The sequence below is a fragment of the Saimiri boliviensis genome, chromosome 7, assembly GCF_048565385.1.
Source record: "Saimiri boliviensis isolate mSaiBol1 chromosome 7, mSaiBol1.pri, whole genome shotgun sequence".
Classification (NCBI taxonomy): domain Eukaryota; kingdom Metazoa; phylum Chordata; class Mammalia; order Primates; family Cebidae; genus Saimiri; species Saimiri boliviensis.
The window spans coordinates 60320690-60343964 of record NC_133455.1 but is presented as its reverse complement, the minus strand read 5'-3'; the positions used below and the strand labels follow the sequence as shown (position 1 = coordinate 60343964).

Sequence of the window (23275 nt, the reverse complement as noted above, 5' to 3'; positions counted from 1 at the left end):
GCTGGGTGCAGTGGCTCATGCCTGTAATTCCAGCACTTTGGGAGGCTGAGGCAGGCGGATCACTTGAGGTCAGGAGTTCCAGACCAGCCTGGCCAACATGGTGAAACCCATCTCTACTAAAAATACAAAAATTGCCAGGCGTGGTGGTGCCTTGCCTGTAATTCCAGCTACTCAGGAGGCTGAGGCAGAAGAATTGATTGAACCTGGGAGGCAGAGGTTGCAGTGAGCCAAGATCATGCCACTGCACTTTTGCCTGAGCGATAGACCAATATTCCATCTCAAAAACAAACAAACAAACTATATGTGTGTATATATATATATATATATATATATATATATATATGAGTGGTAGAGTATGTTTTTCTCAAAATTTTCTGTGCTTTGCTTCTAAGGCTTTCTCATCCTATCAGTGTACTGACATATTCTGTTAGGTGTGTATTTACACTCTCATCAACCATGTTTCTCCTTTGATTGACATCAGGAAGAGGTTGAAAGGCTAGAGAAGGGTTCTCTCAGTATGGTCCTCTCAGTACTCTTCATGCCTCAGGAAATATATTTGCCCTTCCTCCCCTCTCTCCATCAGTCAGAATATTTGTTCTCAGTGTTGTTAGTCTCATTTAGATTTTAAGGATGAAGCAATCTGATCTTAATTTCCACTAAAGGGTAAATAACTCTACACATACACACAAACAGTAACACATGTTTTTTAAAGACTGCAGGTTTTATTCTAAATTGTTTTCTAGTTGGGGACGTTTCTGATTGCATTGAGTGGGTTGAAAAGAAATGCATGCAGTAGGGGAGATTCTGTAAATCTTCGTGTGCCTCCTTTGTGCCAGCCCCATGCTCAACCCTGTGTTTACAGTGCTGTGGCCACAGACATGATCCCTATGCTCAAGGACATCATAGATCAGTCTTGGAGGGGAGCCACTGGAAAGGCAGGCCCAACCTGCCAGTTTCATGCCCTCTCTGATTTTCATGTTCTTTCTTTCACTTCTGAAGCAACTCCAGAGGTATGGACAGAAAATTACTGAGGTGTACTGAAACCCATTTATTCAAAGAGGCCATTTGTAATCAAGGGTTCTGTATCTCTCATCATATAAATTATCCATTAAAGTCGTTTAGCAGGTCACTTAGAACCTTTCAAAGATAGTATGCTTTGGAGGAAAAATCTATTTTGTTCTTTTTTTAAAATCAAGTAATTTGGGTTTTCTACCTCACTTGTTTCTTTTTCCATTTCAGGGTTGGATGAAAGCACCGGCATGGTGGTGAACAGCCCAACAAATGAGGCAAAGCACATAGCGGGGAAGCCCATTCTTGATAACAATGCAGTGAATCTGTTTACTTCTGTTCTTGTTGCTCTCTTGCTCCCAACTGCTGCTTGTGGTTTTTGGCCCAGGGAGTGAACTTTATTTCATTCCCACAGGTTGAAACTGGTGAGTCCAGCTAAACTTGCAATTCCAGCTTTCATCCTAAGAATACTAATTGTAATGGCAAAGCAGAAATGCCAGCTCTTCCTATGTTCCATTGTGATGGGATTTCACATTTTCCTTTCATCAACTCTCCTGTCATAGCTAGCATCTTTCTAGTGAAAAAGAAAGGTTCATAGATTTGTGCATTTTTTTCTCCTGAATGGAGGTCTTGAGCAATGAAGCTATATTGTTCCTACATATTGCTATATATTGAATTGAAAGTTCTATATAGTCAATGTCAAATTTTGTCTTATTTTGTTTTGTATGTTGAAACCAGTGTAGGGAATAAAAGTGATGATATTTAAAATAGTTCTCCATTGAAGAAGAGAAATGCCACTAGTGCTAGTTGCCCAAATGTTGTGTCTGTTTTACATAGTTTAAGCTGATGTGTATGGACGCCTAACTAAGTATAATATCCTGAACTTCTCCCATTACATTGCTATTTACAATTGGGAAAAGTGTGAGGATTGGTTCCTAGTGAGTTTTGTGGCCTAGTCCACATTTGTTCTTCCTTCCTCAGGGTTAGCGATGAAAAAAACTAGGTATCTTTTTCATATGACCATTACAATGTGTGAAAAAGTTATTTTAACTAAAAGGAAAAGAACTCTATCTTATATCTAAAAAATCTGCACCTTATTATATGTTTCAGTTGCTCTCTGAACAGAAATTATTTTCAATGTAGTATGTTGAATGTATTTTCTAGCTTTCTTTGAATTATGTTTGGCATCCTGGCTTAGCACTGGCATCCTGAACAGTTAAGAGTCACTGGGAAATTACTGTATTTCTTTATAAATTTACTATCATACAAATTACTTGAAAATGCTATGATTTTCTATTATTACCTTCTAAGTGTATTCCGTCTTACACTGTAGCCTCAACTAAAGCAAATTCTGCTTTTCAGTTTTGTTCCTTACTATGATTTACTGTGTGCCAAAGGAGTTTTGACATGGTACAGATTATTTTACTAAAAGTATTTTAAAATGTTTCTCATGTGATTTCTGCACCTTCTTCCTCCTGCCCCTTTTGCTCTTTTAAAGAAATTGGGGAAGGATTTATGAACACATCACCACCAGAGTGTGAGTAATGCTTAGAATTCTTTATTGGTGGTCCTATGATAGTGATGACCTAGAACTGACTTAGTTCAGGACAGAAAACAAAACAATCACACCCTTAATTTTGAAGCCAGTCAGATTAGGGAGTTGCAACAATCGGCCTAGAATTTTGGGTATACATTGGAAGCACCAGGGCATGTTTGCTTTGTTTGTTTGTTGAGACAGAGTCTCACTCTGTGGCCCAGGCTGGACTCCAGCACAGTGGCTTAATCTTGGCTGACTGTATCCTCCACCTCCCAGGTTCAGGCAATTCTCTTGCCTCAGCTACCCAAGTAGCTGGGATCACAGGCGTGCACTACCACCCCCAGCTAATGTTTGTGTTTTTAGTAGAGGCAGGGTTTCACCATGTTGGCTAGGCTAGTCTCGAACTCCTGGCCCCAAGTGATCTGTCCCTCAGCCTCCCAAAGAGCTATTACAGATGTGAGCCACTGTGCCCAGCCACCAGGTCATGTTTTTAAAAAAGTACTGGTGTCTCGGTTTCACACTGCAGAAATCTGATCTATCTGATCTAAGGTACAGCACTGATATTAGGACTTTTTAAAGCTCTGACTATATGTTAGAATCATCATGTAAGGATTTTTTAAAACACTGTTGTAAGGGCCCCTTTCTAGACCAAGTCAGTCAGAATGTTGGACAATGAGGCCCTTGCATGTGTATTTTTACAAAGCTCTCTGGGAGATTCTAATGCTTAACCACGTTGAGAAACACTGAATAAGAATATCCTGGACAGGGCACAGTGGCTCACACCTGTAATCCCAGCACTTTGGAGAGCCAAGGCAGGTGGATCACTTGAGATTAGGAGTTCGAGGCTAGCCTGGCCAACATGGTGAAACACTGTCTCTACTAAAAATACAAAAAATTTGCCAGGCTTGGTGGCATGTGCCTGTAATCCCAGCTACTTGGGAGGCTGAGGCAGGAGAATCACTGGAACCCAGGAGGTGGGGATTGCAGTGAACCGAGATGGCACCACCACCCTCCAGTCTGGGCAACAGAGCAAGACTCTATCTCAAAAAAAAAAAATATATATATATATATGTGTATATATATATATATATATATATATATATATATATATTCATATTCTAAGCACTAGAACTACTAAATAAGAATATCCTACAGCACTGTATCTAAGCACTTTAAAAGAGTGGGACTTTTCAATTTTAGGGAAATAACTATTAGCAACAACACAGCATGTTATCTTTATGGATTAATAACTTCTGGTAATTATAGTATCTTACAGCTACATCACATATAAAATTATTGTGTCAGCTTTCACACAACCTGCACATTGTTCTAACATGCCCTTTTTCTTTTCTTGGAGATTCATCTTCATGACATACTAGGGGACAAAAATATTTATTGGGACTGTCTTTGGGTTTAGTAGAATCACTGTATCATTAACAATTTGGGGTCCTTTACTTGAAAACTGAGGTCTAGATGTGTTTTGCAATCAAAATTTTTGAGATTTTAAAAAACTAATAGGGTCTACATAAAATATTTCACTCAAAACTACTAAAAAAAAGTCTGGGACAGCAGCTCATTATCAAATATGCTATTTTTATAGTGATTTATGAACATCCCCACTAAATATGACAACTAAAGATCATAAAGAGCCTCAGATCAAGTCAGGTCAGCTTTTGCCACCAAACTTGTGAAGAAACTGGTTTCCATAGCTTTTTAGACGTGAGAATTGAGGATAAGAAATTGTGTCTCTGTCCTTTTTTTTTTTTAATTTTTATAAGTCTTATATTCTACTGTAACATCTTTTGAATTGGACATTTAACTAATGCAACTTATTTGTCCTCTTTGCAGAATGGGCAGTTCATGTTAAAAACACTGTTCATGGAAAGAGCTGTATGTAACAGTATAATAAAACTGCCTGCCTTGGCAGCATAAAGGTATACCATTTCTTATCATACTGATACATGATAGAGGAGAGCAGATATATGTGGTATGGGGCAGCTCCTGAAGGAGATTTCCAGGAGTAGCATGTTGAAAATTCATTAACTAGAGCCACCAGGAGAGCAAAGAATTGATACAGCAGGTCATTCTATTCTTAGCTTTTCTCATTACTTGAGTTATCTATTCCTCATATATCTCTTTACACGTATCTGCTATACACGTAGGATGCTGGCTGCAGAAATACCAACCTCACCCCTATTAGATAAAGGACTAGTATAGAGAAAAAGCCTGTGAAATAATGTTTTAAACTTTGCCGCATACCTGCGATATGAACAGCTGCTGCCTGTTATACACAGTGGGTATACTAGAGCCCAGTCATATGATCTTCCTGATGTTTTATCTAATGTTCCCAGTTCCATCACAATGAGAATGAGCTATACTAGCCACCAGATCCCAGGTGAACTGTGGTGTGCTTTAAAAATGAAAACACAATTATGTGGCTTAATTATTTAATCTCCTTATGGAGTATCTGTATTGGTTGTTTTTTTGTTTGTTTTTGAGACAGTCTCATTCTGTCACCAGGCTGGAGTGCAGTGGTATAATCTCGGGCAATCTCAGCTCACTGCAACCTCCGCCTCCCAGGTTGGAGTGATTCTTCTGCCCCAGGCACCCGAGTAGCTGGGACTACTGGCATGTGCCACCACGCCCAGCTTATTTTTATATTTTTAGTAGAGATGGGGTTTCACCATGTTGGCCACGATGGTCTTGATCTCTTGACCTCATGATCCACCCACCTTGGCCACCCAAAGTGCTGGGATTACAGGGATGAGCCACCGCACCCAGCAAGTATCTGTTTTTATAACTCCAAGTAGTTCTCAATATTTTAAAAATACTTAAGCATTCAATATATATTTGTTGAATTAAGTTATTTGACTCTAATTAACATTATTTCTTTTAAGAGTCACTGGAAGGTGATAATCAGTAACATATCCCTGGAGGAAAATATAAAATGAAAAACCAGTTTGGCTACCAGAATTTCTGCAAACTGGAGTGTTTCTGGCATTTCTCAATCATGCAAAATAATATTAATGGTTCTGAAACTAATGAGTCAGGAAATTATTGAAGAAGTGAAGAAGTAGCAGGGCAAGGCTTGAAATTATTTTCCCTGACAAGACCAAACTCCTTATTTATCATAACTACCCTCTTGAAAAAATTTTTTTTTTTGTAGATCTAGTCATGAATCCAGACAAGATTGATTGATTGATTGATTTTTGAGACAGGGTCTTACCCTGTTGCCCAGGCTGGAGTGCAGTGGCACAATCATAGTTCACTGTAGCTTCAACTTCCGTAATTCAACTCATCTTCCTGCCTCAGCCCCCAGATAGCTGGGACTACAGACATACACTACCACACCTAGCTACTTTGTGAAAAAAACTTTTTTGTTGTAGAGATGAGTACAGACTATGTCCTGTGTTGTCCATACCGGACTTGAACTCCTGGGTTCAAGTGATCTTCTCACCTTGGCCTCCCAAAGTGTGGGATTACAGGTGCAAGCCACCCCACCCAGCCAAAAATTTATTTCATAAATATGGCAACTCTTTTTTGAGTTTAGATTTTGTTTTATTTTTTATTAATATTTCATTAAATGATACACTGAATCTATTTCTTTTTAAAACTTACAACATTAGGCCAGATGTGGTAGCTCATGCCTGTAATCCCAGCATTTTGGGAAGTCAAGGTGGGAGAATTGCCAAAGGCCATGAGTTTGAGGCCAGCCTGGGCAACAGAGCAAGACCCTGTCTCTACAAAAAATAAAAAATTAGCCAGACATGCCACTCAGGGGGCTGAGGTGGGAGGATTGTTTGAGCATGGGAGTTGTACACTACAGTGAGTCATAATTGTGCCACTGCACTCCAACCTGGGTGACAGAAACTCTGTCTCAATTTAAAAAGTAATAAAAGTAAATTTTAAAACATTACAACATTAGGCATAAAGCTAAAATATTATTTTGCCCCTACACCCCCTCAGCAACTCTCAGTTCCTCCTATCTTCCCCAAGGTAATTACTGATATAAATATGGGATATGGGCCAGGCACAGTAGCTCATGCCTGTAATCCCAGCACTTTGGGTGGTTGAAGCTGGAGGATTGCATGAGGCCAGTAATTCGAGACCAGCCTGGTCAACAGGGTGAGACCCCTATCTCTAAAAAAAAATTTAAAAATTAGCCAAGTGTGGTGTTATGGGCCTGTAGTCCCAGCTACCCAGGAGGCTGAGGCAAGAGGATTGCTTAAGCAAAGGAGTTCAAGGCAGCAATGAGCTAGGATCATACCACTGTACTTCAGTCTGGGCAGCAGAATGAGATCCTGTCTTTAAAAATAAAAATAAATAAATTTGGAATATTTGTACATAATTTGTTTAAGTATGTTTTAACATACTTTAAAATCAATGAAATTGTTATAATTAGTATTGTCTTTTTGCTGCCTCAAGTCAGGTGCTTACATCCTAGAAAAATCTAGGAAGAAGGCCAGGCACAGTGGCTCATGCCTGTAATCCCACCACTTTGGAAGGCCAAGGCTGGCACATCACTTCACTTGAGGTCAAGAGTTTGAGATCAGCCTGGCCAACATAGTGAAACCCCTTCTCTACTAAAAAAATACAAAAATTCACTGGGTGTGGTGGTACATGCCTGTAGTCCCAGCTACTCAGGTGGCTGTGGCACGAGAATCACTTGAACCCAGGAGGCAGAGGTTGCAGTGAGCTGAGATTGCACCGTTGTACTCCAGCCTGGGAAACAGAGTGAGACTCAGTCTCAGAAAAAAAATAAAAATCTAGGGAGAAAGATATACACCAAAATATTATTGTTATCTGAGATAATTACATATGTATTTAATGCTGTTAAATAAACACATACAAAACTTATTTTAAGTATTTTTCTATAAAGTCTATAATCAAATTTGTTTTTTCTATGAATCAAAAACATGATCACCGTAAAAATAATCTCTGGGAATTGCCCCTCTTTCCCCTCCACCACCTCCTCATATTATTTTAAATTGTATTTCTTCTCTTTATAAACTACTTTATTAACAATGAACTGAAAGAGTAAAATGGAATTTTAATATAACATAAAAGTAACAGTGGATACTCAAGGGAATTTTTTGATACCTTTGAGACAGGACATTTCCCTTGACCTCTTCACAGGACTTGTGAAGGGGAGCTTGTTTACACAGCCAAAGGCTCTGAACCCCTCATAGGAGGGGGAGCACACAGGTGAGCAGGTGCATGAGCAAGGGCGAACAAATGCTGAAACCATCCAGTAGCTCCTCTCTGGTGGGATCAAGCTTTGAGCAGACCCTGAGGTAGCGTCCAAGCATGTTACAATGCTCTTTTAGCTCTGCTTTCCGGGAGGTAGTGTCTTTGACCTCCAGAGCCCCAGAGGACATGTGTTACAATCAGTGCTCTTTGAGCATTTGCTGTCCAAAGATGGCTAAGTGTTCACCACCTCATTGGAGGGTAAGGGTCACAGCATTTTATACTCTTCCCTCTTGGTACTCAAGTTCTTGTCTGGCATCCAGGAAGAATCAGGGGACACAAACCATTTGAAGGGTGGTATATGCGGAGAATTTTCTTAAGTGGTGGAAGTGGCTCTCAGGGGGACGGGGTGCTGGAAAGGGATGGAGTGGGCAGATAATCTTCCCCTGGAGTTTGACCATGCCTGTTCAAACTCTTCTCTGAAGTCCTGCTATCAAGCCATCCTTCTGAAGTCAAGCTGCTTTCCTCCAACTGCTTCTTCTCTCTCTCTCCTTCTCTGCCACTCTGATCACTCTCCTCTCTTGCCAGTGGAGCTTGGGGGTTTTATGGGCACAAGCTGGGAGGTGGGGCAGGCCAGGGTGGTTTTGGAAAAGGCAACATTCAGGTGGGAAAACGAGGATGTGAAGTTCTCATTTAGGTCCTGGAGTCCAGGCTTGAGACTGGAGCCCTCATCAGGGACCACACCCTTTTCTACCTAGTATTTCCCTACTTCCTGTTTGTATCACCTTCACTTTCAGATTCTCGTAGAAATTAATGTAAGTATCACATAACTACTTGCCCATGTAGTGAATCTGGTATGAGACTGGAGTTTTGGCAGATTTTTCAAATTCTTCTGATCTTGCTTAGCTTTTTGCATTTGGAATAATACATGACAAATACCTTATTGCATGACAAGATTCTCAACACATTGTCATAGAATTCTAGAATAAAGAACCTTAAGGAAACTTTTTAGCTCATTGCCCAGACTTGAAACTAAAAAATACATATATTATCTCATATGAATGAGTATAATCTTATCCAACTCTTTAATGCTTCCTTTCCTTTATGTACCCATCCGTTATGCCTGGAATTTTCTGCTCCCTTATCAATCCTTCAAAAACCAGCTCAGTAACACTTCCTCTGAGAAGCTTTTTCAGATTCTTTCAGCTGAATTAGCTATCTTCATACAGTTTTACACTTTATAGCAGTTATAACACAATGAACATTTGTTGAATAAATAACCTCAGTATATTAATACCTAACCTATTTCTTAAACTACCAGTCTCCCTATAGTAAAGACACTAGCCAGGGCTCTAAACTTTTCCTTAGGATTAAATATGGTTTTAAAGTCCATTCTTAGGGCCAGAATCATAATAGCAATTCTGTTATTTTCTCTTGATCTCATCAAGCTACAATTTTAAAAATAATGATACAAACTAGGATTATCAAAGAAATAAATTCTTTAGAAACTGTATGCTCTGGATACAGGATCCCACATTTTTGTTGTAATCATCTGTATAGTGTTGCATGTATTAACTCAATTATAAAACTAATAGAATTTGATCCTAAAATTGGTCTTTATAAGGGACTACTGGGATATTATTAAGATTAATTCTATAATTTGTTTTTCCCTTAAAGTGATGCCACTAAGTTGTTTCTAAACATTGATGATTCACAAGTGCATTTCCCAATTATTGGCCAGCAGTTTCTCTTTCAAGTACACACTCAGTGTACTGTCATATGTAGAATGATTTTTTTTCAGATTTGTAAGGCAAAATTTTGATTACATAAAATTAGAAAATAAGAGCATAGAAGGGAAAAGAGTCATAATACTACTACTCAGAGACCAGAGAAACAGTTTATATGTATTTTTCATCTTTTATCTGAATTTTGTGGTTTGTTTTATCATATAATTAGTTTCATAGTGTATTTACAGTTTCACATCTTACTCTTATCACTTAACCCTCGTGTAAGAATTTTCTCTTTTCATTGAAAATTATCTGAATATATTTCTAATGGCTGGGCTCTTTCTCCAGCTTAGAGATCACCATACTTTCATTTGTTATATGGGTGCATTTAGATTTTTATTCCATATGTGTTATAATAAATAGGATAGTGATGACTGGTTTATGGAAAAGCCTTGGACTACCTTGTGGAATTATTTCATCAAAGGCTATGTCAAGCATTACCTAATTGCTCTTTGGAAATATTTCAGCAGTTTCTAATAACTCAGTGTATAAGCATACTGATCACATTGCAGCTTCAGCAGCACTGAGTATTACTGGCTCCTTAATTGTTACCATTTAGATTAAAAATGGTGTTCTGTTTTTAATTTATAAGAAATGAATTTTAAAGGAGGACATAGAAAACTACGTCGTCTATGTAGTCTTCCAAAGGAAAATCATTTTGTAATAATAGCAGTAGTTTGCTCTGTGCCAGGTACTGTTTTAGGCACTTTTGATAGATTAACTTAATTCTCACAACAACCGTATGAGGTAGGGGTATATTACTCATTTCTGTACCAATAACAGAACTGAGCTCAAAAAGATTAAGTAATAAAGCATGGGTGATAGACATTCGGATTAACTAAAGATAGAAGAAAATACTCAGCAGTTAGAGAATTAGTATTTGTGTTGTAATAGCTAAGCTATAGCTTGTTTAACCAGCACTGAGATTTTCCAAAAGAAGAAAAAAATCCAGTAGGTAATTGTGCTAATGGGACAGGGGAATTGAGAGAACTGAACTATTGCCAATCAACAGCCTCTCTAATTACCCTCTGAGTGAAGTTTTGTTTTTCCTAAAGCAATTGGCAGCAGGTTTAAAAACGTTCATATTCATGATTAGTGAATATAATTACACTTCTAAGGACAAAGGCCAAAAGAAAACTAGTAAATGGGTAGGATGTGGTGGCTCACGCCTGTAATCCCAGCACTGTGGGAGGCTGAGGCGGGCAGATCTTTGAAGTCAGGAGTTCGACACCAGCCTGTCTGGGTTTCACCATGTTGGTAAAACCCTGTTTCTACTAAAATTACAAAAACTTAGCTAGGCATAGTGGTGCACGCCTGTAATCCCAGCTACTCAGGAGGCTGAAGCAGGAGAATCACTTGAACCCAGTAGGCAGAGATTGCAGTGAATTGAGATGGCACCACTGCAGTCCACCTTAGGCAACAAGAATGAAACTCCATCTCAAAAGAAAAAAAAAAAAAGAAATGAAACCAGTAAGTGTCAAAATAATTATATCTTGGGCAACTACAATGTAAAAAGGAATAATATTAAAAATATTTAACATACATAGTTGTTGACATGAAAGATATTCATAATGTATTAAGTGGAAAGTAATTAAAAAACCAGAATTGATGGTATGGTCCCATTTAGTTTAAAAAATATAGTTATAGAAGCTGAGTATGGTGGCTTTTGCCTATGATCCCACCACTTTGGGAGGCTGAGGCAGGCAGATCACTTGAGGTCATGAGTTCAAGACCAGCATGACCAACATGGCGAAACCCCAACTCTACTAAAAATACAAAAAAATTAGCTGGGCATGGTGGCACATGCCTGTAATCTCAGCTACTTGGGAGGCTGAGGCAGGAGAATTGCTTGAAACCAGGAGGTGGAGGTTGCAATGAGCCAAGATCACGCCATTGCACTTCAGCCTGGACAACAAGAGCGAGACTTCATCTCAAAATATATATATATATATGTATATATATATATGTATATATATGTATATATAATGTATATATATGTATATATAATGTATATATATGTATACATACACACACACACACTATATATGTATATATATATATATATATATATGCATAGAAAAGAAGTCAGGTTGTGTATATACCTCCCAGGAGGTGGGATTGTTGGGGTTTTAACATTTTCTTTAACTATTTTTTTACATTATCTAAAATGAATATTCTTGCTTTTGTAACTAAATAATGCAGTTTTGTTTTGTTTTTGAGGCAGAGTCTCACTCTGTCACCCAAGTTGGAGTACAGTGGCACAATCTCAGCTCATTGCAACCTCCAAGCAATTCTGATGCCTCAGCCTCCTGAGGAGCTGAGACTACAGGTGTGCACCATCACTCCTAGCTAATTTTTTTTTTTTTTTGTATTTTTTGTAGAGACAAGGTTTCGCCATGTTGGTCAGGCTGTTCTCAAGCCCCTAACCTCAAGTGATTTGCCCACCTCAGCCTCCCAGAATGCTGAGATTACAGGAGTAAGCCACTGCACCCAGACTAATGCAATTATTTTTTATGAAAGGGGAGATGGAGAAAGAAAGTGGTCACTTGATTATACAGCACAGTACAGAAGGGACATGATGTTTTTTCAGTAAGTGGTTCTGGGTCATTTGATATCCATATGAGAAAATACATAAATATTTTTACCCCTTTCTCATAACACAAAGAAAATTCCAGATAGATTATAGACTATATTGTTTAACCTTATGAAAGGTTAAAGTTTTTGAGAAAAACAAAACAACTTTGTGACCTTCAAATGGGAGAACATTTCTTATTTATTTATTTATTTATTTAGACAAGGTCTCCCTGTCACCCAGGCTGAAGTATGATGATGTGATTCTAGCTCACCACAGCTCTGAATTCCTGGGTTCAAGTGATCTGCCTTAGCCTCCTGAGTAGCTGGAACTACAGATGTGCACTACCATACCCAACTCATTTATTTTTATTTTGTTTCGAAACTGGTCTCACTATGTTGCCCAGACTGGTCTTGAGCTCCTGGCCTCAAGTATTCCACCTCAGTCTTCCAAAGTGCTGAGATTATAGGTGTTAGAACACAGAAGTACTAATCAGAAAGAAAATAAGTTGGGCTAAATTAAAATTAATGATTTCTGGTCAGCAAGGCTCTATTAAGAGTGAAAAAGTTATTTCCAGAGTGGTCAAAGGTATTTGCAGCATGTATGTCCAACAAAGGATTCATATACAGAATGTAAAAGAAACACCTGAAAATTAATAAGAAAAGACCCATCAACTCTACAGAAAAATGAGCAAAACACTCAAACCATAACTTCATAAAAGAGGATATCCAAATGGCCAATAAACATCTGAAAAGGTGCTTAACATCTTTAGTCATCAGCGAAATGCAAATTAAAACCACACTGGGTACCCCACCTACCAGAATAGCTAAAGTGAAAAACAAGAGAAAATACTAAATTGTTGAGGAGTTGCAGTTCAACTAGAACTCTTGTACTGCTACAGGGAATATACATTAGTACAACCACTTTGTAAAAGTGCTTAGCAGTATCTGCTAAAGTTTAACACGTACACTTTGACTCACTGATCTCATGTCGAGGGCATATTCTCAAAAGAAATACCTATGCCAGTTCTCTTCCTGAGTTTTCACAGTCTCATTTCTGCTGCAGTTATTGATCATAAAAGTTGCAAGGCCAGTAAAACTCCGGTATAAGGAAATATATTCCACCTCTTGATGGAAGGAGTATCAAAGTTAGATGTAGAGGGGAAAGGTGGCAGAGAGGTACGATGCATTGGGGGTTGTATTCTAACACTATACCACATTGTTGCTTTCCAAGCTCCTGGGTATCTATCTACCCTCTTTATGCTAGGCAGTCTCACCTCTCCAACATCTTGTGATCTTGGACAAGATTTAAGACAGCTTCCCGAAAGAGTTTCACCAGCTCATTCACAAGCTGGTGGGAAAAATCCCTTGCTTTGACAGCCCCTGAGAGTGCTAGTCTGTCTCAGTGTAGCAGTACCTTTCTGGTTCACCGTCAGAGAGGCAGGCATTTACTTGTTTTCTGGAATCTCAGGCGATGAGTCAGCCCGCAGGGTAATAGTCCATTTTAAGTTTCTCAGGCATGAGTCAGGCACTGGTCATCTCTCTCTCCAACTAAAGGAAACACTCTTCAAAGTTACACTTAATGCCCCCTCACTACTCCCCAGGTTGGAGACTTACAGCCTGACTACCACTCCCTCTAAAGAAACTCTTCCCTACTCTTAGAAAAGCTTTTTCCTCTCAGATCCCATTTTATGACTCTGACCTAAGGAGTCTACAAGCTGTGCAACACCTTGTAGACTTGTGTCTAAACCATTCTTTTTATAAGTTTTACACAGAGAGATGTATGTCTCACCCTCAGTTCAGTTTCCTGTTGTCTATTATACCACTTCTCAAGCAAAACTAGGCAATGAAAGTAAATTCTATCCTAAAACCCTGTTTGTTAGCAGTGTACACATATGATGTGCGGCTAATGTATAGCAATACACTATACACTAGTGTATATTTAAGATACTAGAGGATGTGATTTCAATACCCCACTTTAAAAAAAAATGGATAGAACAACCAGGCAATTTATGCAAAGTCTACTGCTAACATTATACTCAATAGTGAAAAACTGAAAGCTTTTCCTCTAAAATCAGGAACAAGGCCAGGACACCCATTCTGGCCACTTCTATTTAACATAGTATTAGAATTTCTAGCCAGAGCCATTAGACAAGAAAAAGAAATAAAATTATCCAGATTGGAAAGAAACAAGTAAAACTACCTCTGTTGACAGTTAACATGATCTTACACGTAGGAAACCATAAAGATTTTGCAAAAAAAAAAAAAAAAAAAAACTATTACAGTGAATAAATGAAGTCAGCAAGTTGCAAGATACAAAATCAACACAAAAATTAGTTGCGTTTCTGCACACTATCAAAAAACAATCTGAAAAGGAAATTAAGAAAAAATATTCCATTTACAATAGAATAAAAAACTTAGGAATAAATCTAACCAAGAAGGTAAAACACTTGTATGCTGAAAATTATAAAACATTGCCGAAAGAAATGAGAGAAGATAGAAATAAAAGGCATCTTGTGTTCATGGATTGGAAGACAATATTGTTAAGATGTTCATACTACCTGAAGCAATCTGCAGATTCAGTGCAATCCCTATCAGAATTCCACTGGGGGCCAGACACAGTGCCTCATGCCTGTAATCCCAGCTCTTTGGGAGGCCAAAGTGGGCAGATCACTTGAGCCCAGGAGTTTGAGACCAACCTGGGCAACATGGAGAAGAACCATTTCTACAAAACATACAAAAATTGATGGGTATGGTGGCATGCTCCTGTAGCCCCAGCTACTCAGGAGACTAAGCTGGGAGGATCTATTGAGCCCAGGAGGTTGAGGCTGCAGTGAGCCATGATTGCACCACTACATTCAAACCTGGGCAACACATCAAGAACCTGCCTTAAAAAAAAAAAAAATTCTAATGGCATTTGTTGTAAAATAGAAAAATTTATCCTAAAATTCATATGGCATCTCAAGGGACCCTAAATAGCTAAAACAATTTTGAAAAAGAGTAACAAAATTGGACGACTCACACTTTCATATTTCAAAAATTATTACAATGTGACAGTAATTAAACTGGTGTGTTCTGTCAAAAAGACAGACAAATAGACCAATGGAATAGAATAGAGAACCCAGAAATAAATTATTTTATATAGTAAAATAACGTTCAACAAAGGTACCAATAATAGACAATGCCAAGGGATAATTTCTTCAACAAATGATGTTGGAATACTGGATATTTGCATGTAAAAGAATGAAATTGGATCCATATATTGCACTCTACAAAAATTAATTCAAAATGGGTTAAAGACATTCACTAAGAGCTTGGCTGGGTACAATGGCTCACTCCTGTAATCCCAGCACTTTGGGAGACCAAGAAAGGTAGATTGCTTGAGTCCAGGAGTTTGATCCAGCTTGGGAAATATTACAAAACCCTTTCTCTACAAAAGGTGCAAAAAAATTAGCTTGGCATGACGGCGTGCACCTGTGGTCCCAGTTCCTCAGGAGACTGAGGTGGGAGGATCAATCACTTGAGTCCAAGAGACAGAGGTTACAGTGAGCCAAGATCATGCCACCACACTCCAGCCTGTCTGGGGAAGGGGAAAAAAAAAAAATTAACATAAGATCTAACACTTTAAAACTCCTAGAAGAAAACATAGGAAAAAGTTTCATGACATTGGACTTTGCAATGTTGTTTGGATATAACAACAAAAGCACAGACAAGAAAAGCAAAAATAGATAAATGAGACTACATTAAATTTAAAAACTTTTGTGCATCAAAGAACACAATCAGAGTGAAAAATACCCTACAGAGTGGGGAAATAATTGCAAATCATCTCTAATAAGGAGCTAATATTTAGAATATAAAAAACTACAACTCAACAACTGAAGAATCAAAAAAGTCTAATTAAAATATAGTTACAGAACTTGAATAGATGTTTCTCCAAAGATGATATACAAATAAATAGGCATATGAAAAGATACTGAACATCACTAATTATTAGAGAAATGCAAATCAAAACCACAAAGAGATGTCACCCACACCCATTAGGATGACAACTATCAAAAAAAATAAAATAACAAGTGTGGGCAAGTATGTGGAGAAATGAAACTTGTGCACTGTGTTGGGATGTGAAACAGCATGACCACTATAGAAAACAGTTTGGTGGCTCCCCAAAAAATTAAAAATAGAACTACCATATGATCCAGTGATTCTATTTCTGGATATATATCCAAAAGAATTGAAAGCAAGGTCCCAAAGAGAGAGCAGGGTCTCAATCCCATGCTCATGGCATTGCTATTCACCACAGTCAAGAGATGGAAGCAACTCAAATATCCCTCCATGGATGGATGAATTAATAAACAAAATGTATTATGTACATACAGTGAAATATTATTCAGCCTTAAAAAGGAAGGAAATTCTGTTACATTCTACAGCACAGATGAAACTTGATTGAGGACATTATGCTTAATGAAACAAGCCAGTCACAAAAAAATAAATGCTGTATGATTCTGATTATATGAGGTAACTAAAGTTCACAGAAACAGAAAGCAGAATGGTGGTTACTAGGAGATAAAGGAAAGGGGAAAAGAGATGTTTAATGGGTACAACGTTTCAGATTTATGAGGTGAAAAAGTTCTAGAGATCCGTTTCACAACAATGTGAATATACTTAACACTATTGAACTGTATACTTAAGAATGGTTTGGATTGTAAATTTTATGGTTTTTTTTTTACCACAATTCAAATAAAATAGGTAAATATAAAAGAAAATGCTTCCTAACTATGGTCAAAGAAAGTGATGCAACAACAGAAGAAGAGGCAGAGAGATGCTGGTTTTGAAGATGGAGGGAGGAGGTTATGAACTAAGGAACATGGGTGGCCTCTAGAGGCTGGAAAAGGCCAAGAAATGTGTTCTTCCTTATAGCTTCCAGAAGGATCACAGGGCTGCTGACACCTTGATTTTAGGACTTCTGACCTACAAAATTGTAAGATAAAAAATTTGTGTTGTTTTCAGCCACTAAGTTTGTGATAATTTGTTACAGCAGCCACAGAAAACTAATACACCATGTCAGCTTTGAATGGCAGAGTAATACAGCACAGGTTCTGGAGCTCAAATGCTTAGGTTCAAATCCTAGCTCTGCTACTCTCTAGCTTTGTGACCCTGTTTACTTAATCTCTCTGTGTCTCAGGTTCCTCATCCATAAATTGTGGGGTTTGTTTGTTTGTTTGTTTTCTGGAGACGGAGTCTCACTCTGTTGCCAGGCTGGAGTGCAGTGGCGCCATCTCGGCTCACTGCAACTTTTGCCTCCCGGGTTCAAGCGAATTCTCCTGCTTCAGCCTCCCAAGTAGCTGGGATTATAGCCACCTGCCACCACGCCCAGCTAAGTTTTGTATTTTTAGTAGAGACAGAGTTTCACCATGTTGGTCAGGCTGATCTTGAATTCCTGACTTCAGGTAACCCATCCACCTTGGCCTCCCAAAATGCTGGGATTACAGACATGAGCTACCATACCCAGCCCATAAATTGAGGTTTTTGATAGTACCTCATGAAGTACGAGGATCAAGGAAGTTAAGTCACCTAAGGTACTTAGTACAGTTTCTAGTAGACATTAAGTAGCCAATACATTTTAGCATTATTATACTGTTCAACATGACTAAAATGTCATGCAACTGCAGGGTATTTCTGTTCCTTTTATATTTTTGTTGTTATTATTCTGTGAAAAAAGATGATTCTCAACCTGACATGAATAAAGTGTTTGTGTAATTCATTATGCAAAATGTAAGAAGGATAATTTATTTACACCAAGCTATATTAACCAAACCTCATTCTTAAACTTTTGGAGTCATTTTTCTCCTAATGAGATAGAGGATAGTAATAGGCACAAGGCCCACTATGTTTCTTTAGCCTTTTCAATATTTGCTCTCCTACACATGCCGCATGTATTCAGGCCATCTGGACTATTACTGGTCCCAGGATATACTCTGTGCTTTCTAATATCACCACATTGTTCTCTACATTCTTTTTAAAGGGTTCTTGGTTCTCTACTGGCAGAAAGTTCACTGGCATCTGTGGGAATGCATATGTTCTTCTGCATTTAGAATTAGATCCTAAAGTGATTCAGGAATGGTAAACTAACCTGTGTGCCAATTCACAAATTCCTTTCCTCTCACTTAATTGTCACCTCCACCCCAATCTCCAAATGCCCCTAGAGTCCTTAAGAGAAGAAACAGGAGATATCGCAAAAAGTAGGAGGTCCTCTCAATGTCTAGATCACTGCATTGCCTGCTCAGCTTCCCTCTGGTAGAACTTGAGAGGACACATGGTCTATGAGCTATCTTTGTGCCATAATTGCTTCCCACTTTCCCTAAGAGCTGGATGTATTTCACCAGTTTTTACGTTAAGTAATACAACATTTGGAGGGTTGGGCTGTTGGAGGATTTTTTCATGACCCACCCATCAGAAGTGGTGTGTGACTTCTGAGGCTAGGTCTTAAACTGAGGTCTCTTGCCAATAACCAGCACCATGTGAAATAGATCTCCAGTCACTGTCAAACTTTCAGCCTGGCCAAAATGTTAATTGCAACGTCATGAGGGACTTCAAGCCAGAACCACTCAACTAAGCTGCTCCTGAATTCACGACCTGCAGAAACTACATTCATGAGAGATATGGGTCTGCAGTTTTTCTTTTTTGTAATTTGGCATTAGGGAAATGCTGGCTTTATAAAGTAGTGAGTTAGAAAGTGTGCCCTCTGCTTCTGTTTTCTGTAACAGTTGGTAAAGAACTGGTATCTTTTGTTCCATTAATCTTTGGTAGACTTCACCAATGAAACTGTCTAGGCCTGGTAATTTCTGTTTGCAAGGTTATTAATTATTGATTCAATTTTTTTTTTAAAATAGAAAGCCCTGTTTAGATTATCTATTTTTCCTTGTGGGAGTTTTAGTCAATTGTGTCTATGCAGTAACGGACAATGGCCAGGTCAAGGGCAGAACAGGACACAACCAGCAGAAAAGCCCTGAGGCAGGAAATAGCTTGGCATGTTAAAGTAAGGGAAAGGTGGCTCCTTTGTTTGGAACCTAGAGAGCCATAGAGGGAGTGAGACAAGGAGGTGGGAGCATCAGGCAGAAAGAGACCAGACCGATGAGCTTTGCCTTTTCAGAATTTAGGACTCTATCTTAGGGCAATGGGAAACCCTGACAGCTTTTACAAATCTCCTTGAATCTGAGATGTAGCCACATTCTGAAGTCCTCTCGATCTTTAAGATCTGCATTCTGCAAAGCCAAAAAACCTGTCTGGGAAAATTCAGCAATGACTAATACGACAGTAGATCAACAGACAACATTGATTATAATTATTATTTTGGGGGGGGCATAGGTATTAAAGCAGTGGTTCTCAACATTGGCTGCAAAGTGGAATCACCTGGGGAGTTTTGAAAATTCCTACTCCTTGAAACCCCAATTTTAGAGACTTGATCTAACTGTTCTGAGATAAGGTAGGAGGATTGCTAAATGCTTCTCAGTGATTCAAATGTGCAGCCAAAGTTGAGAACCATTAGTAGGGAAGCTAGAATGCTCACAGTTTTAATAATTTGTATTCTGCCATGTATGCATTCATTTTCAGAAGGAAGTTTTAAGAATAGCCAGTATGTTTGCCCTGAACTGTACTTAGTGCTTCAAAAAGGTAGACTTTTAAAATTGTTATGACAACCTCTCAAGAATTTTCTTACATACAGTTGTTTTAATCTTGTTTTCCCCCATTGGATGGATAAAGAAATTGAGATACAGAATTTGAATAATTTGCCCAAGGCTTCATCACTAATAAACAGAAGAGCTGGCATTTGAATTCAGGAAGTATGGCTCCTAAGTTCTCATTTGCATCTACTGTTCCCAGACCTCTATTTATGGAGTCAAAATGAAGATGACAACCTGCCTGCTTTCTACATTGCCAGCACAAAGAAAGAGAACTGCTTCTTGTAATTCAGGTCCTCCAAAAACCAGACCCAAGCCCAACAGGAAAAAGTAATAAAATAATAATCTCCACCAAAAGAGAAGAAATTTTATATTTATATATTTTTAACCACATAATAAAATTCAGTTATTACAAAGAAAAATTACTAGAAACACAAAAAGCATTAATCCCCAATTAAATATATTGGTAGGTAAATTGAAAAAGAAGTAGGTCACTGTAGTGGCCTAGAAGGCAAAATAGAAGAACTGTCTCAAGGCATAGAGTTAAAAAAAAAAAAAAGTGAAATGGAAATTAGGAGAGGAAAGATAAGCAACTAGAAGAGAAAGTCGAGAGGTCTAATATATAAAATATAGGCATTCCAGATACACGAAAGAAACATTGCAGGAGGGCTAAAGATCCGATTTTATTAATTAAAAGAGCTCCCAGAAATCCAAGTTAGACTAAATTGATGAAAAATGTTATATACACAATCAGGTAAAATTCCTGACTTTAAGGAGCAAATATTATTTGCTACCATTTAGAAAGAAAAAGTTGTCAGAAAAGAAAAAGAATCAGACTTGCATTGTACTTCTTGTTTGTAATGCTGGAAACTTGAAAGCAGTGGAATATCACCTTTAGAGAAAAGGCAAGATTCTCTACCTGGTCATGATATGTGAAGTATATGCTAAGCCCCCTGACTGACTGAATGGACCCCTGTTGGCCAAAGAGACCCCAGAAAAACTAAAAATTCAATTTCTAGACCATAATGAGACAAGAAGTCAGTCACACCTCAATATACCCTTTTGTTCATTAACGTACCAGATCTTTCTTAAGAGTTAAACAGAAAGCGGCCCTGGAAAACAAAGAATGGAAAACCCTTCCACTGACTTCAGCTTCAACCACAACCTGACACTATGGCCAGACTCCCCTTCCTGTTGCGGTTTAAACATGGCAGGTTACCAGTTTCACAAAGTTTTCCTTCTTGATAAATAACCACTGACTATGGACTGTTTCTGGCCAGTTTATAGAGGCTACTGACACAGCAGCTCTGTGTCCTAAATTTTACATTTTGATGTATAGAGCCTAATTTTCCTGCATTTCAATGTTAAGTCTCCACCCCAAAGTTATCATGGAACATATGTAACATGTATGTTTGCTTACCATGCATGCCCGTAACCCCCCTTCATGAGTGTTTATAGTTTCTCGTTTAGCCTGTTAAATATGTGTTTAGCCAACCCATTTAGCATAAAACTCCAGTCCCACCCTACCTTCCTCAAAGTGCCTGCTTTTGGTCTTAGCTAGAGGCTCTGCTTCCCAGCCTACAGCTGCAGCCCTAGTCCAGAAGTAAAGTTCTTTCTAGATTTATGGAACTCATGATTTTTAGGTTGACAGATATAATTAATCTGTCAAAGAAAACAATGGTCGTTGAGAATGTGCAGTAATTCAGAGGGTAGACCACTCATATGACTCATCTGAGAAAGATATTAAAGAAAATACAACAGTCTGTACAAGCACCTCAAAATAGTGAGAAGAGAGAAAAAACAGAATGAGCAAAAATACACCCTGTCATGTATGTGCAGTTATATGTAAATGAGTAAGAATATACTGGGTGTATTAGTCTGTTTTCACATTGTTATAAAGAACTACCTGAGGCCAGGTGCGGCAGCTCACACCAGTAATTCCAGCACTTTGGGAGGCTGAGGTGCGTGGATCACCTGAGGTCAGGAGTTCAAGACCAGCCTGGCCAACATGGCAAAACCCCGTCTCTACTAAAAAACACAAAAAAATTAGCCAGGCATGGTGGCAGGCAACTGTAATCCCAGGTACTCAGGAGGCTGGGGCAGGAGAAACACTTGAACCCAGGAGGTGGAGGTTGCAGTGAGTTGAGATTGTGCCATTGCACTCCAGCCTGGTAGACAGAGTGAGATTCTGTCTCAAAAAAAAAAAAAAAAAAAAAAAAAAAAAAAAAAAAAAAAAAAAAAAAAGATAAAAGCTGTTCAAAAGATTAAAATGATAAAGTTAGCAAAATAATAGCCAAAATATCACAAGCAAATGCAAACAAAAAGAAAGCAGAAATGGCACCAATAAGAGTAAGTGGAATTTAAACTCAAAAGCACTGAACAGGATAAAGATTGACATTATGTAATTTTTAAAAGGCACAATTTGGTCAGGCATTGTGGCTCATGCCTATAATCCCAGCACTTTGAGAGGCCAAGGCAGGCAGATCACTTGAGGTCAGGAGTTTGAGACCAGCCTGGCCAACATGGTGAAATCCCGTCTCTACTAAAAATACAAAAATTAGCCAGGCATTGTGGCAGGTGCTTTTAATCTCAGCTACTGAGGATGCTGAGGCAGGAGAATTGTTTGAACCCAGGAGGCAGACGTTGCAGTTAGCCAAGATTGTGCCACTGCACTCCAGCCTGGGTGAAAGAGGAACACTCTGTCTCAAAAACAATGAATAAAATAAAAAATAAAAGACACAATATATAGAAAAGGTTTAATTTTATTGTGTTTATTTTATTTCTTTATTTTATTAGAGACAGGGTCTCACTCTGTCACCCGTGCTGGATTGCACTGGCATCATCCTAGCTCATTGCAACCTTCAACTCTTGGACTCGTGATTCCCCTGCCCCAGCCTCCCAAGTAGCTAAGACTACAGGCATGTGACACCATGCCCAGCTAATTTTTAATTTTTTTATTTTTATTTATTTATTTATTTATTGTGGAGACAGGATCTTGCTATATTGACCAGGATGGTCTTGAAGTCCTGGCCTCAATCAATCCTCTTGCCTTGACCTCCTAAAGCAGGCATCCCCAAACTACGGCCCGCGGGCCGCATGTGGCCCCCTGAGGCCATTTATCCGGCCCCCCTGCCGCACTTCAGGAAGGGGCACTTCTTTCACTGGTGGTCAGTGAGAGGAGCACAGTATGTGGCGGCCCTCCAACAGTCTGAGGGACAGTGAACTGGCCCGCTGTGTAAAAAGTTTGGGGATGCCTGCTGTAATCCCAGCACTTTGGGAGGCCGAAGCAGGTGGATTACCTGAGGTCAGGAGTTCGAGAAATGCATAATATAGATACATATTTAGTGGAAAACATAAATATATTTCTCTTAGAATTGATCGATTCTAAGGGAACTGCACAATAAATTACCTTGCTTTAATAGCTACATTTAGAATCTTATAAAATCTTACATTTCTCTAACAGACAATATTCTTTTTTGTATGTCCTTAGAACATTTACATATACC

At 38.6% G+C, this 23275-nt stretch overlaps 1 protein-coding gene across 5 annotated transcripts in view; it reads left to right on the top strand.

Moving 5' to 3' along the window:
* TMEM19 (transmembrane protein 19) overlaps positions 1 to 23275 on the top strand; it is a 50328-nt gene that overhangs the window by 14274 nt on the left and 12779 nt on the right. For 3 of the 5 annotated variants that reach the window (XM_010338434.2, XM_010338436.2, XM_074402553.1), the window contains one exon: positions 1240 to 22020. In XM_010338434.2, the coding sequence (XP_010336736.1) occupies positions 1240 to 1403 (164 nt within the window). In that variant the 3' untranslated portion in view covers positions 1404 to 22020. Of the gene's footprint in view, positions 1 to 1239; positions 22021 to 23275 lie in introns of those variants that run through there. The other 2 variants (XM_074402552.1, XM_039471835.2) reach the window with 2 other exon arrangements.